This window comes from Oryzias latipes, chromosome 4 (genome assembly GCF_002234675.1).
Source record: "Oryzias latipes chromosome 4, ASM223467v1".
Classification (NCBI taxonomy): domain Eukaryota; kingdom Metazoa; phylum Chordata; class Actinopteri; order Beloniformes; family Adrianichthyidae; genus Oryzias; species Oryzias latipes.
This window is the reverse complement of record NC_019862.2, coordinates 15,263,835-15,276,994: the sequence shown is the minus strand read 5'-3', so window position 1 is coordinate 15,276,994 and position 13,160 is coordinate 15,263,835. Positions and strand designations below refer to the sequence as shown.

General features: G+C 38.7%; 1 protein-coding gene across 1 annotated transcript in view; it reads right to left on the bottom strand.

Annotated features, from left to right (window-relative positions):
- anos1b (anosmin 1b) overlaps nt 1-12,027 on the bottom strand; it is a 32,080-nt gene extending 20,053 nt beyond the window's left edge. The window contains 2 exon segments of the mRNA NM_001104719.1: nt 1,744-1,791; nt 11,764-12,027. Of these exon segments, the coding sequence (NP_001098189.1) occupies nt 1,744-1,791; nt 11,764-11,940 (225 nt within the window). The 5' untranslated portion in view covers nt 11,941-12,027.
- Nucleotides 12,028-13,160: the final 1,133 nt, after the last annotated feature.

The window sequence follows — 13,160 nt, the reverse complement described above, 5'->3', positions numbered from 1 at the left end:
ATAATATCCGAGCTTTAGAGCGCACCTGATTATAAGCCGCACCCATTACATTTTTGAAGGACAAACCCTTTTCTACATAAATAAGCCGCACCTGTCTATAAGCCGCATGTGCCCACATTAAAACATGTGTTGTAGAATGAGGGTGTGTATGTGCTGAAAACGCACGTGTGTGTAAGAAGGAGGAGGAGGAAGCGCATGTAAGGAAAGAGGGAGTGAAAGCAAGAGCGGCAAAAGTTTGTTGGGGTGTGTGTTTATGTTTGTTATACAGAGTGAAAGAGAACTGTAATAAAAGAAGCTTTCCCCCAGAAGAACGATGAATGATTCTTGGAGAGGATCTCCCCTTGCATTTTCCGAGCACAGTCAGAAGGAAAAAAAGTAATCGCAGGATAGGTTCAACACATGATAAATTTACAAAGAAAGACGGTACACCTCTAAGAACCAGAGCAGAAGTGACGTTCATGCTGTTTGGCTGCTTGTGGGTGTGTCAAAATAAATGGGCTTGACACTGGAAATGAGATTACACATTCAGCTTCTCAATTTGCCTCCTCCTCTCTGAGGCTGTTCGGAGGAGTCGAGCGGTGCACGGACACCTCTCCAGTGCAGCCAATTGAGTGGGAACTCACATTAAACTTGCCTCACATATATGTTATATTCTCCCAGTCTCACGCCTGCCTTCACTGTTTGATCGCCCCCAGCGGCAGTTAGAAAAAATGCATAAATTAGCCGCTTCATTTTGTAAGCCACAGGGTTGAATGCGGGTGTCAAAAAGTAGCGGCTTATAATCCGAAAATTACTGTATTTAGGATACTCAATTTCTTAATTATTAATTCAAACAGTGATGTATCGCAGGGCTTGGTGTGGGGATGACTAGGCACTCTCCCTGCTCTGTTTCTTTCTTTCTTTTTACATTACATCATCCACCCCAGAAGAACATTGTCACTCACTGGAGCACATGTGCTAGCTCACCTTATATGTGAAGATTTTTGGAGCCAACAGGTATTTTTGTAACATCTGAGTGTCAGGCCCCACCCCTATTAGTTTTATTATACATCTACACCTGCGAGTAATGATTATAAATTTCCAGCAACTTCATCCCCCCCCCCCCCCCACACACACACACACACACATCCCTCTCTCTTCTTCCCTCCTCTTTTTCATCTGGTCCAACAAAAGAACCAAAAGAACGGTTACAAATATAATTCATATAAAAACAGTTTGGTCAACATTACAAAAGGGGTTTATTCATATATACACCTTGTGTGTCAGAAGATTCATAACCCCATGTTGTGACAGTAAAATATGTGCAACACAAGACACCTTCAGCTCTCACCGATTTGCTCAGCTGTTGGGCAGGACAAGTTTAAAAAAACTAATAATAATAATAAATTGAAAATGGTAGTCAAACGAACAGAACACTTAATGATTATTGTAGTTCAGTTATTCAGTTTGATTTAAAAAGGTAAATTTCTATAAAGCTTACTGCTAAAGTGTCTATTAGTTCTCGCTTTTGGCTGCTGAGCTGCACATAAAAACTTTAGGCCAAATATTCAGTAAAAAAAAAAAAAACATGACACACGTACACCACAGACATGATCCAAATTCCAACACTCACTGACAGCATTACAAAAAAACTTGGTAAATAGAAAGGATAAACAGTGAATGTTGATAATGGTGTTGGAAAATCTGGTGTAAAGCTCTATTGAGGCCTCCCAGTTAAAGTACAAAGTTTGTGAGCGTGGTTACCTGTGCACAGCGTCTGTGGTTTTCACACCAAACCAGAACCTCGTCGCTCTGTAACAGAAAATGAAAGCCATTTTAAAAAAACATGGACAAACAGCCAGGTGTTTGACACATTTTTGTAAAATGAAATGTTAATGATAATACAGTAAGACAAGAGGCACTTCTGTCAGTTTTATGACCTATATATTTTATAGGTGACCTATATATAGGTCATAAAAATCACTATGACAAGACAATCAAAACTAAATCAGTCATAATCTCAGACACAAACTCAACCATGTTCGTGCTTAATTATTTTCTGGGAGCAAATTAGTGGTCACTTCTTTTTTGTGTTTCAGAAATTGTGTCACTTAGTGATATTTCTATTTATATGGGCATTTATGTGTTCATGTGTGCAAGCAGTTAACTGGTAAGTGAGTCAATACCATCAGTAATCATGGTTGCACTAGCAACAGTGCTCAAATAGATCATAGAAAAAAAAACATTTAAAAAAAAGCAAAAAACGTACAGTTTATATTGACTGAATGGCCTGTTTTACAGTTTGATATAATAATCAGATACAAATCAACAACAAAGTTGTAAAAAACATAACTTGGAAAGTATCTGCTGTGAATCTTATTTGGGTAAGTCAGTCTTGACCAACTCTTATAGAGTGAGGACATACGATTCCTGCCACTTTATGTGCAAAACAACTAATAACTTTCCTCACTAAATCCCTGCTTTTCTCACCAAATGGCTTTGTCTTAGTCACAGGCACAATCATGAAGCCATTGAGCAACTTCAAAACAGCTATTATGGCACTTGTGTGTGAGTTTCTGCGCATATGTTCTGTTGTGAGTCTGTTTTTACTTAGAGTGTGTGAGAGTTAGATAAGCCACCTTAACAACTTTAAACCCCTTCCAGAGAGAGCTGTATTTAGCCCGTATTTTAAACACACACGGGTTGACACAGCTATTTTGAACAAGAACATAGCACTGACTTCCTTCCAGACAAAGTCTAACCTAGAAACTAAATTTTGCCACTGTACAAGTGGATGTCTTACTCTAAATTTAATCCGTTTCTTTGACCAAAACCTCACCAGGTGAGTAGAATTTAGATCAGCATTGTTCTCTATTTGAACTAATCTAAGTAAGTAAGTAATTATCTTAATAGTGCTGATAATTATAACAGATAAGGTACTAACACGGTAGTGAATGTAAGTCCACACACAGCTTGTTATATTTTCTTTAGCAGTCTGTGCTCTTAGTCTGTTAAGGTTTACAGGGTTATAGTCAGGGTAACGGTGCTCAGCAAAACGTTAAAGATTAAAGGGCTGTGAGATTTAGATAAATATTGACTGGATTCTTTCACTGCTACATTCATCACAGTTTATTTGGGTTAAAAAGGCATCTTTGTATAAAGGGTGCCTTGTACAGTACCCAATAGCTTAAAGACCCACTCCAATGAAAATTGTGTTTTTTGGTGTTTTAAACATGTTTAGGGGCATTTTTCTCATGATGGGACATATATAAAGAAAATTAAGCTCAAAATTGCTTTCCTAAGACCTTCTTTATTCAAATCTTGATAAATCAGGAGCAGAGAAAATAATGCAGTTGGAAAAGGTTTGTAGCAGTGACTTATGTGACTAAGCTCCCTGCTCTGCTCCTTTCTGATGCATCCACTTGCAGACAAATAGATCCATGTACATCTTTGTTTTCCTCGTCTGAGCTGCCATCTGGCTCAACAACAGGTTTTGTTTTTGTTTTTTCTGAAAAATGACCTAAATCATAATTAAAAGACCACTGAGAATGCAATAGATCAAGAGATAAACGGATTGGGACTTTAAGGTAAAAATTATAGTTTACTTGTACTTTTTAAAAACCTTTTTAGCCTGTATTACTTAATGATGTAAACTTGAAATTGCTGCTTTCAGTGATCTGAGGCACTTTTTTAAAATCATTATGGAACTGGTCATCTCTAAACATAAAACAAACTGACATATTAATGTGAGCTGATCACAAGTATACCAAACAGTGTTTGATACCGCCCTGAGAAAAACACCTAATTGTTTTCCCTATGCTATTATCTATTTAACACTTTGACTGTACTGGTGCAGACACATTTGGCTCAACAGTAAGCTGTGCTAGTTAAAAGGGATAATGCCTCCACTAAAAATAAACCAGCCCCCATAGACATAGAAACAGACCAGTAGAGCCTTATCTTGAACCCAAATTCTTCCCTACCCCTACAACTTTTCCCTACCCCTCCAATTGTAGGGGTATTTGGAGGGATAGGATTGTCTGAAATAGTTTTTTTAAGGGCTAACGCTTGCGGCCGAGCCCACCACAGCCAGGATGTTCGTGGTGTGCCTCGGAGGAAAACGTTTTATCTTCACGTGGGTGTGCGCTGATGCACAGAAGTTTACATGTAAATGCAAGTGATGACTTTTTGTTTTTGCGTGACCTTTTTGAAGTTATAAAACCGATGTTATGTATTTCCAAGCCAGCTGCTCCGCGCTAATATAGCTGACCGGCGACTGATCATAACGTCATTGAATGGGAGTAGCATGCGAATTTGAAGATACTATTTTCCATATCTCTCCGTTTGGCTGACTAAATGTAGGGATAGGGAGAACCGTAGGGGTTGGGGGAAGAATTCAGATTCGTCCTTAAAGTAATGGTTGTGATCGTTATTAATTGACAAACACGAAGAAAGATTGATCAGAAAGAGGTTAAAGAAAAATCTCATGGAAAACAGTCAAAGGTTTTTTATTCCTTTAAATAAGATTTTTCATTTACAAACAAATGCTTCTAAGTAAGGGGCATCAAATCCTTGCATAAAGTAATAATCATGGACACTTCTCTTATAATCAAGATAGACTGAGGAAATCCCTAACGCTGTAGGAAATGTGAGTCTATTCTTAACACAACTGCTTGACATAAGTTATAACTGTAGTAAGATTTGGGATTTTACACCATACTTTAAGAGCCCATTCCCACTGGTTCACGGCAGGACAATGTTTTAATTTTTTTTAAATTTCCCACAAAATAAGAATGAAAAATGGGGGTGTTGAGATAATCCTAAACACACAGCAAACATAGGAGTAGTAAAAGAGACTGAACTACAGCTACATTGTGTTCCTTGGGTGTGGTACACAGTAAAATACCCATTTATTACAACAACAACAACAACAAAACTTTTGACTATTGGAAAACTAGAATAAGGTCATAATGAGGGATAAACCATAGTGTCTTGTCCCTAAATGATGATTTGTTGCTATACTTACAGTAAGTAGACTTGGTATGAATTACAGTATATGTTTCTTGGGTTACATCTTGGTATATTGATCCTGAATACAGTTAGAAGGTTCAAAATCTGAGTTTGTCGCATCTCTGAGTATTAAGCAGCTGCTCTCCCCCGTAATCCTGTATATACCTTGTTGCAACGGTCACAATAATTTCAAGAGGAATGTAATTTAATTATGACAGGCCATATAAGCAACAGGTTGTGTTACAATGGGCAGCATGGATGGTCTCCCAGGCATTCATTTGGTTAAATTAAAAGTGTCATCTGTGCTGTATAAAAGCATGGTTGTTTTTTATATTAGATACCCAGGAAGTACAATTTTTGTCTGTTAAGGACATTATTGCTTTTTCATGTTCTTCAAGAATCTGTATCAGGCAGCAGCGGATGCAGTAAAGTTTCTCTTCTCAATACAAATCCTGTAACATGTGTTTTTTTGCGTGAAGTCAGTGTAGCAGCAGCTTTGTTTTAATTATTTGATAAACCTGACCAATGATCGTAAAAATTATGAGCTAAATGACTACACCAGAAAAATCAACATGAGCCGTAATTGTTTAGAGCCAAATCTTTGCTCTTTTTTAACAGCTACGTTTTTCTGTTAAAAGCAGCATAAAAAAATCACAATGACCAAAAGATGAGCAGCAATTACTTGAGTCTTGTTGGACCTTTCAAGACAAAGAGAAATTCAGCCCCACGTGTTTTACATTCAGATTGGAATCTGGCTTTTATGGCCAACACACACCTGGGCTTCATTGACATGATCAGGGGTAGCCCTATACGCTGCCTGCGTAGATACAAAATAAAACCTGACATGTTCTCTTTATCATATTTAAATTAAACAGCTTTAAAAGTATTAATATAATGCTTTAATATCAGTCTGATTTCCAGACCTTAAACCTTATCAATAAGCAGATAAGAAAGCAAAAGCAAACTAACCCATTTTACTGAATAAATGCAAATATATAAATATAAATCCTTTTTTCTCTGCCATTACTTATGAAGATCATGTTTCTCTTGTCATTCCCTGTCTTTCATTCAGACCCTCCAACTCTTTTTCATTTCTGCGAGCATCTATAAAAATAACCGGGGAGAATTTGAAAAATGATAGTGATGATAAATTCTAGACACTAAAGAGGGCGTAGAAAATAGTTAAACATCTCCAGACTTTCACAGAGAAGATTTAAAGCCGTCTTTCCCCTTGTTGGCCTCATATCTTTATCCTCTTTGTTCGGCTTTCACGCTCTCGTTTTCTCGTCGAAGCATCATTCCAGTCCCTGCCCTTCAGCTCCAACTGCATATTAATATGTCCACATGTACGCACTCATCCCAAGCTAATTTCATGGGACATATTTGCTGTCAAAAGCAATTAAGGCAGTGTAAACAGGTCTGTGTGCCTCTTGGCTGTGAAACAGTGGTCAAAGTGAAGCATCATAAGGTTTCAGAGTGCATGTTACTCTGTCTGTGGCAAAACAGCTACACATGTTCAAAAGATTCTGAGAAAAAAGGTGAAGAACATCAGCAGCTGTTGACTGGATAAATAGAAGACGAGATGGATGTGGGAGACTAAGTAAACTAGGACACCGAGGATGTTAAATAGAGCAAAGAAAAAAAGTTGCAGGAAGTTGAAATTGTAAGTTGCGAAAGAGTAGGCAATAAAATTTGGTGTTCATCAGGCTAATATTTAGCCAGAATGTCTTTTTTCCCTCTGGGGATGACTGAATATGATTTATGACAAAACTAAAAAACTTACAAAACACAAATTTCATTTTAATTATATATGTCCTCTGAGCCTTAAGGAGCTTCAATAAGTCTGAGGTCCATACAAGTCTGTCACAAAAGACCCATCAGAAACAGAACTGATCGGCTGAGTCAGAAAAACTTGAACTAAAGGATTTCCACATGGCTCTTGTAACTGCCCACAGAAATCAACAATCTGATATTAACCACTGACTTAAATACTCACAGAGGAGCATGTGCAGTCATCATGCACTCGCACAGCTGTGCACTGGATGAATGTCAGATATAAATCACATTTCTTCCAGATGTAGGGGTAACAGTGTAAGTTAGAGAGAAAAGAAACAATTGAGCATTTTATATATATGCGTGTTTTATATCAGTGTTTGCAGTGAAGTGCAGCACAAAGTCCATTTAACAAAAGACATCAGTTAATTACACACAGATGACCAGAAGCAAAAACTACATTGTGTGTTTGAGACATGAATCACGGCTAATTCCCGTTTAAACAAATTTAAAGTTTTTTTTTCCCAAAAAGCCCAAACCCAAGGCTTAGCATTCCCGTCAGAAACTCCCTAATTAGTCGATGTGTGCATTTCCATGCTTACGTGTTCAGAGGTTTGTGGTGGCCCGCATCCTGTGAACAACAAATGTCACAACAAAGTGGTAGCTAAATGGTTTTGAACCATAAAGCTACTGTTACTTCTTCATCAGTTTTGACTTGGTAGAAAAACAAAAACAAGCAGCAAATGAAAACAATACTAAATGTTGCATAAGCTTAAATTACAGATTGTCAACAAGTACATATTGTAGAATGTTACTGGCTCTAAAAATGGAAAAATGTCGGATTTACTGACCATTTCTGACCTCTGACTAAGAAATATGAATCTGTTTCAATAGCAATCAGTGAGAGGAATGGACTGAAACATGAAATATTGACCGACTGTCCAGTTCTGAACTCTCTGAAGCGTTCTTGGTCTGTGATTAAGTTTTATGAAATTTTTCTCTGGTTTCAGGTGAGAGTCATTTTCTTACCAGAGAAATTTGTATCTCCGTGTGTTCCTGGTTTTTCTACTCAGATGTCAGGGCAGTAATAAAGATGCGGAAGCTTTACCTCTACAATGAATCACACAAGCCTTTGTGTCCTGCCATAACTCAGCCCTATACCAGCCTGTATGCTCACCTGTCTGCATGCTTCCCTGTTTCTTCCACCTGTGTATCAGTTTGCGATGTAGGCTGTCTTCATTTGGCTTGTGACACCATGTCAGTGTATCTTGCCTGTCTGCTGTGCAATCTTTATATCGCTGTGTCTGTCTTCATGCTTGACCGAGTTTGTCTACCTGCCTTTTATCCCCTTACCTCTCCCCATGCAACCTGAACTGACTATTTTTTTTCTCAAGACTAGACTGACCTCTGGGCTTATTTGAGCTACCTACCGCAGAGCTGCCGGGACACACAAAGTTACCTACATGCATGTACATGCAAACAAAAAATACACAACGTCTAATTCAGTCTTTTGTTGCCCTTCATCTTTGGCCCAAACCATAAACTATCCACTCGTCAGGACTGGAGACATCTGTGTTCAAGGCACAAAGTCTAAGCTGATCTACTTCATGTGCGCTAAAAGATGCAACTCTGCAGGCGATGATGGAGAGCTGCTTTTTTCGTATTTTTAGCAGTTACATCAAGGAGGAATTTGGGAATATGACAGCATACACACACATATGTACACTCTCCTACACACAAGAGCTATAATTACACTATTACGCCATGCATGGGAAAGTAGTGGAAAACCCAGAGATGCAGCAGGGAGAGGTGTAAATAGAAAACTGGTGACTCACAGTTTAGTGGCTACACACTAGCCACACACAGACAAAAGAAGAGAGCCAAAAACACAGGGTTCACCACCATTCTGCCAGAAGAAGCAAAAGTGAGTGTTTGTGTCTTAGTGTGCAGTGGAAGGTGGATGACAACAGACCCCCTCATTGATACTGCAGTTGTTGGAGGTGTTGTCACAAAGGACTTTTGAGTACTCTGTTCCTTGGATTGCAGTGTTCCAGTTTTTTCCAAAGATCAGGCTTAAAGGCCCTGCTCCCCAAGCTGTGATAATAAAAGTTCAAGGACAGATGTAGATGTGAGGCAAAAGACTTTCAAGTTTTACATATACACACACATTTTTCCTTTTAAGTACTCTAAAACAAGTGTTAATGCCAGGCGTATATTTTCATTTTCATCGCCTTGTTGTTGTAGACATCAATGATCATAAAATGTTGTCAAACTCTTATTATGTAATATTTAGCAACTATTTTTTGAATACATGCAATACTGTATGACATATTAATGAGGGTTTGCTGAAGTGAAGCAGAGATCAAATCTAGTATGACTAAACCTTTCTGTGCCATTCACAAAGTCTCAATTGGTGGGAGGATATAGAAACAGTGACTAGGTCTAAATTCCTCTGTAAAAGTCAGGTGCACACATGGAAACATTTTGAGTGAGTTAAGTTGCTTTTCATTCAAATAGTTTCTCCCTGTGGATTTAGGATTTTCCACAGCAGCATTAGTAACTCCAGAGGGATTTCTATTGCTATAGATTTAAATCCATTCAGCCTATTTGAGTATAAAGACAAGAACCTTTAGGACTTACAGCATATTAATATAAATTAACTAGAAAATATTAGACTATAGCGTTAACAACAACAACATAAAAACTCTAAAATAATCCAATAATTATGAAACATTACAACCTTGGAATTGTTCAGGACATGCATGAGAGCTATAAGACAGTAATAGATGTGCTGTAGGTGTGACAGAGAAATTCAAGATGGAGGTGGGACTGCACCAAGGATCAACTTAGAGGTCCTTCTTGTTTGCTGTGGTGATGGACAGACTGATAGATGAGGTTAAACAGGAATCTCTTTGGACCATGACGCTGGCAGATGACACTGATCTGTACTGAGAGCAGGGAGCAAGTAGAAGAACATCTAGAGAGGTAGAAGTTACCTCTAGAAAGGAAAGCGTATTTGTGTTTAAATAAGAGGGTCTCAAATGGAACACTGAGGTTACAGGGAGCAGAGGTGAAGACGATTGAGGATCTTAATGAAGAGTGTAGAAAAGAGTTGAAGAGGTGTGTGCAAGCAGGTTAGAATGGGAGGAAGAAAGTTTTATATGTGACAAACTAGAGTTTGTAAGACTAAAAAGAAATATGTAGAAGGCTGTGGTGGAGATACATGGCGGGAAGCAGATTGAGATGGTTTGAACCCGAAGGTGTGACATTTATTACCTTGGTTAAAGGATACCAAGTTTAGAGCTACCAGGATGAGTTGCTGTAGTGACCCCAAAAGGGAGCATCCATGGGTCAAAGATTCAAAAAGTAGATGATTAAAAAAGTTTGATGTCAAAAACAAAACAAAAATTCCTTAAAACATCAGCATTCAGGAAAACTTTACATACAGTTTACTTGCCACCATAAAGTAAACTGGATCTTTACTACTGCTGCTGTGCAGCCATTATATTTGACCAAAACAACTTCTCCAGCAATGCAGGACCACAAATGCACACACTAATCTCAATGCAAAGTCATCCAGGGGCCACCCTAATTACCCCATGCACAGGTGGTGGAGTCTATTCAAGACAGACAAGGACCAAGCCTCACTTTTACATGTGAACACATGCACAAACCACACATAAATGCACACTTTCCTCTACACACCTCAAAGCCACTGGGGCTAAACTCAATGGTTAATGACTTTCCCACCCACTACACAGCATGCACATGTTGAAGCCGTTAACAATAAGTGGCTTTTTCAAACTTGGTAATGTCCTAATGTCCACATTAATTTGACATTCCTTGCTACAAAGAACAGCACAAGTGCCTGCAATTTCTGCAAGAGAAGGAATGTTGCAGACTCCCAAATAACGAACAGAACTTTTCTCTTTGCCCCAGTCGGTCCTGATAGGTGCAGTTACAAGTTAGCAACACACAAACATTTGCCCAAGGCTTGATGTATTTCATATAAAAAACAGTGCGAGCAAGGAAAATCGATCTGAATTGAATTGGAATGGCGTTTTATAACGGAACTTCAATGACTGTTGCTCACAGATATGGTGTGAAATACCTTCTTTTGCATACGGTGCAATTAGGGGCGAGGGGTTTACATTATTTTTTGAGTAATACATATTAATCCAATAAACAACAAATCTCAAGTTCAGACATCTGCCTCCTAATGCTGCAATTTCAATTATTAGTACAGTTAATTAGCACAAATTAAGAAATTTAGAAATCATCATTTTTTCCCCCCAAATATTTCACTTACATGGTTATAGGGGAAGTTAAGGGGGCTCCGAATGTGTGTGCATACATATACACACACACACACATTCATACATACAAGCAATAAATTGTTTGACATTTTCTGCCTCAACCATAAATAAAATGACCTAAGTTAATTCCTAAATTTGACTTAAATTGTGTGCAAATATGAATCAGAAAGAAAGAAAGACAAACGTAATGCTTTAATTCCCATCATTAGTACAGTTAATTAGGACAGATTGGGTGCACCTGTTTAGAAATGATCACTTTTTCTTCTATTATTAGTTCTATGCTTCAGTTATAGGGGACGTTAGGGCGCTATGAATGTGAACAAACGAAACTCATTAAAACAACAAACTATTTGAGATTGAGCTGTTGATAGTCAATATAACATCACATACATTTCTGCTCCAACCATAAATAAAATGAACAAAGTTGTAACAGAGTAAAAAAAAAGGCATTTCAATACACAAGTTTTACAAGGAAACTGTGAAAAATTTTAAATAATAAACAACGTACCTGAACGTCTCTATCCAAAAACTAAAATTCGACTTTCAATCAAAATGTATTTAAACTTTTTGTTGTTTGTTTGATTGTTTCCTTTTTTACTATTTCAATTTTATTTTATTTTTTTGCATAATCCATTGGTCATTGCACCTTGTGCCTCAATAGGCACGAGGTGAAACTGAGTTTTACCTGGATGTGTCTGAAAGCGGCGGTTATCTGGGTCATGTGCAGGCTGAGGCACCTGGATGTGCATCTGGCGCTGTTGATATGCTCCTGAACTTCCTCCGGCTCCGTTGGGCTCCTGCGAGCACGGCTCACCGCCAACACCGCCCAGAGCAACACAGAACCGACCCGGAGCACTGACATCGCTCCGCGGGTAAACACTGAACAACTGCAACAAATGGACGAACCCAATGAAAGGCACAGATGTCTGTGACGTCCTGCCCGCGCGCCCTCTGACTTCAGAATAAACAGTCCACCTCCTCCTGTGCGCAGCTCCTGCTGCTCCGCGGCTCCACCCCGCCCCCCTCGTTGCGGACACTCCCACTACCGGTGCGCGTGCTACAGGCAAGCAATGAGAAGTCATCCAAAACAATAATAATCGTCGCCATTTAGTCTTCTCTTTTACACGTATTTAAGCCACATCAGCAGAAATAAAGAACCTAAACCAGTGGCTAAGATGCAGTGTTGTTAATGAAACATTACAGAAGTGCAAGAAATTACTTTTAAACAGGGATATAACAATTATTGAACTAATCAATGAAGTGAAGTTTATTCCAACGATCCAACCAGATCAATCTATCTGAGGCAAGTTTGTTAATCGCATCAACCCAGACCATTATAAAAGTGTTTCAAAATTAAACAAATCAGTTATAATAGACATTGGAAAATTACCATTTGGATTGGGGCGTGGTTGGTTTGTTTTATTGTAACGTAAAAACGACCAAGTGACATCACAGCGGACAACACACAAGATCAGTGTTTTTCAACCAGTGTGCCGCGGCACACTAGTGTGCCGTGGGAGATGGTGAAGTGTGCCGTGGGAAATTGCCCTCATTAACTGAAAAATTAAACATTTCCCATCTCCAGGATTTCAGCTCTCTGTTCATCCAAACAGGCCCTGATAAAACACTGAGGAGTTAGGAATATAAAAGATCGCAAAATACTTTTTCTTTGCGTTTATTTTATTTTATTAAAGACATTTTGATAAGAATGACGTACCGCGATTCAGCTGCAACTCCGGCTGTATTTTGGAAAAGTCCCGTCCTTTTAACTGTCTCCACCAATCATTCTTGGGGAGCTTAATCACATGTCATCAGTCTGACCAATCAGAAGTGGTTAAAGTCTTCACTTCCTTGTCCCGATTTAGCTCGTAAAGTCGCTCAGTTCTTAAAAAAATACCAGCTAAAGCTCGTCTTTATCGGTGTAGCTTTCCACAGAATCCGATGTCAGACCGTGGAACAAGTGAACAAAACAAGGAAGCTCAGAGACGCGATCTCCGCCGGCCGTTTAATGCACTACATCTCCCATGATGCATTGGGTTGTGAGAGTGACAGCGCTCAAGGAGATCTGTTGTTAAACGTCTT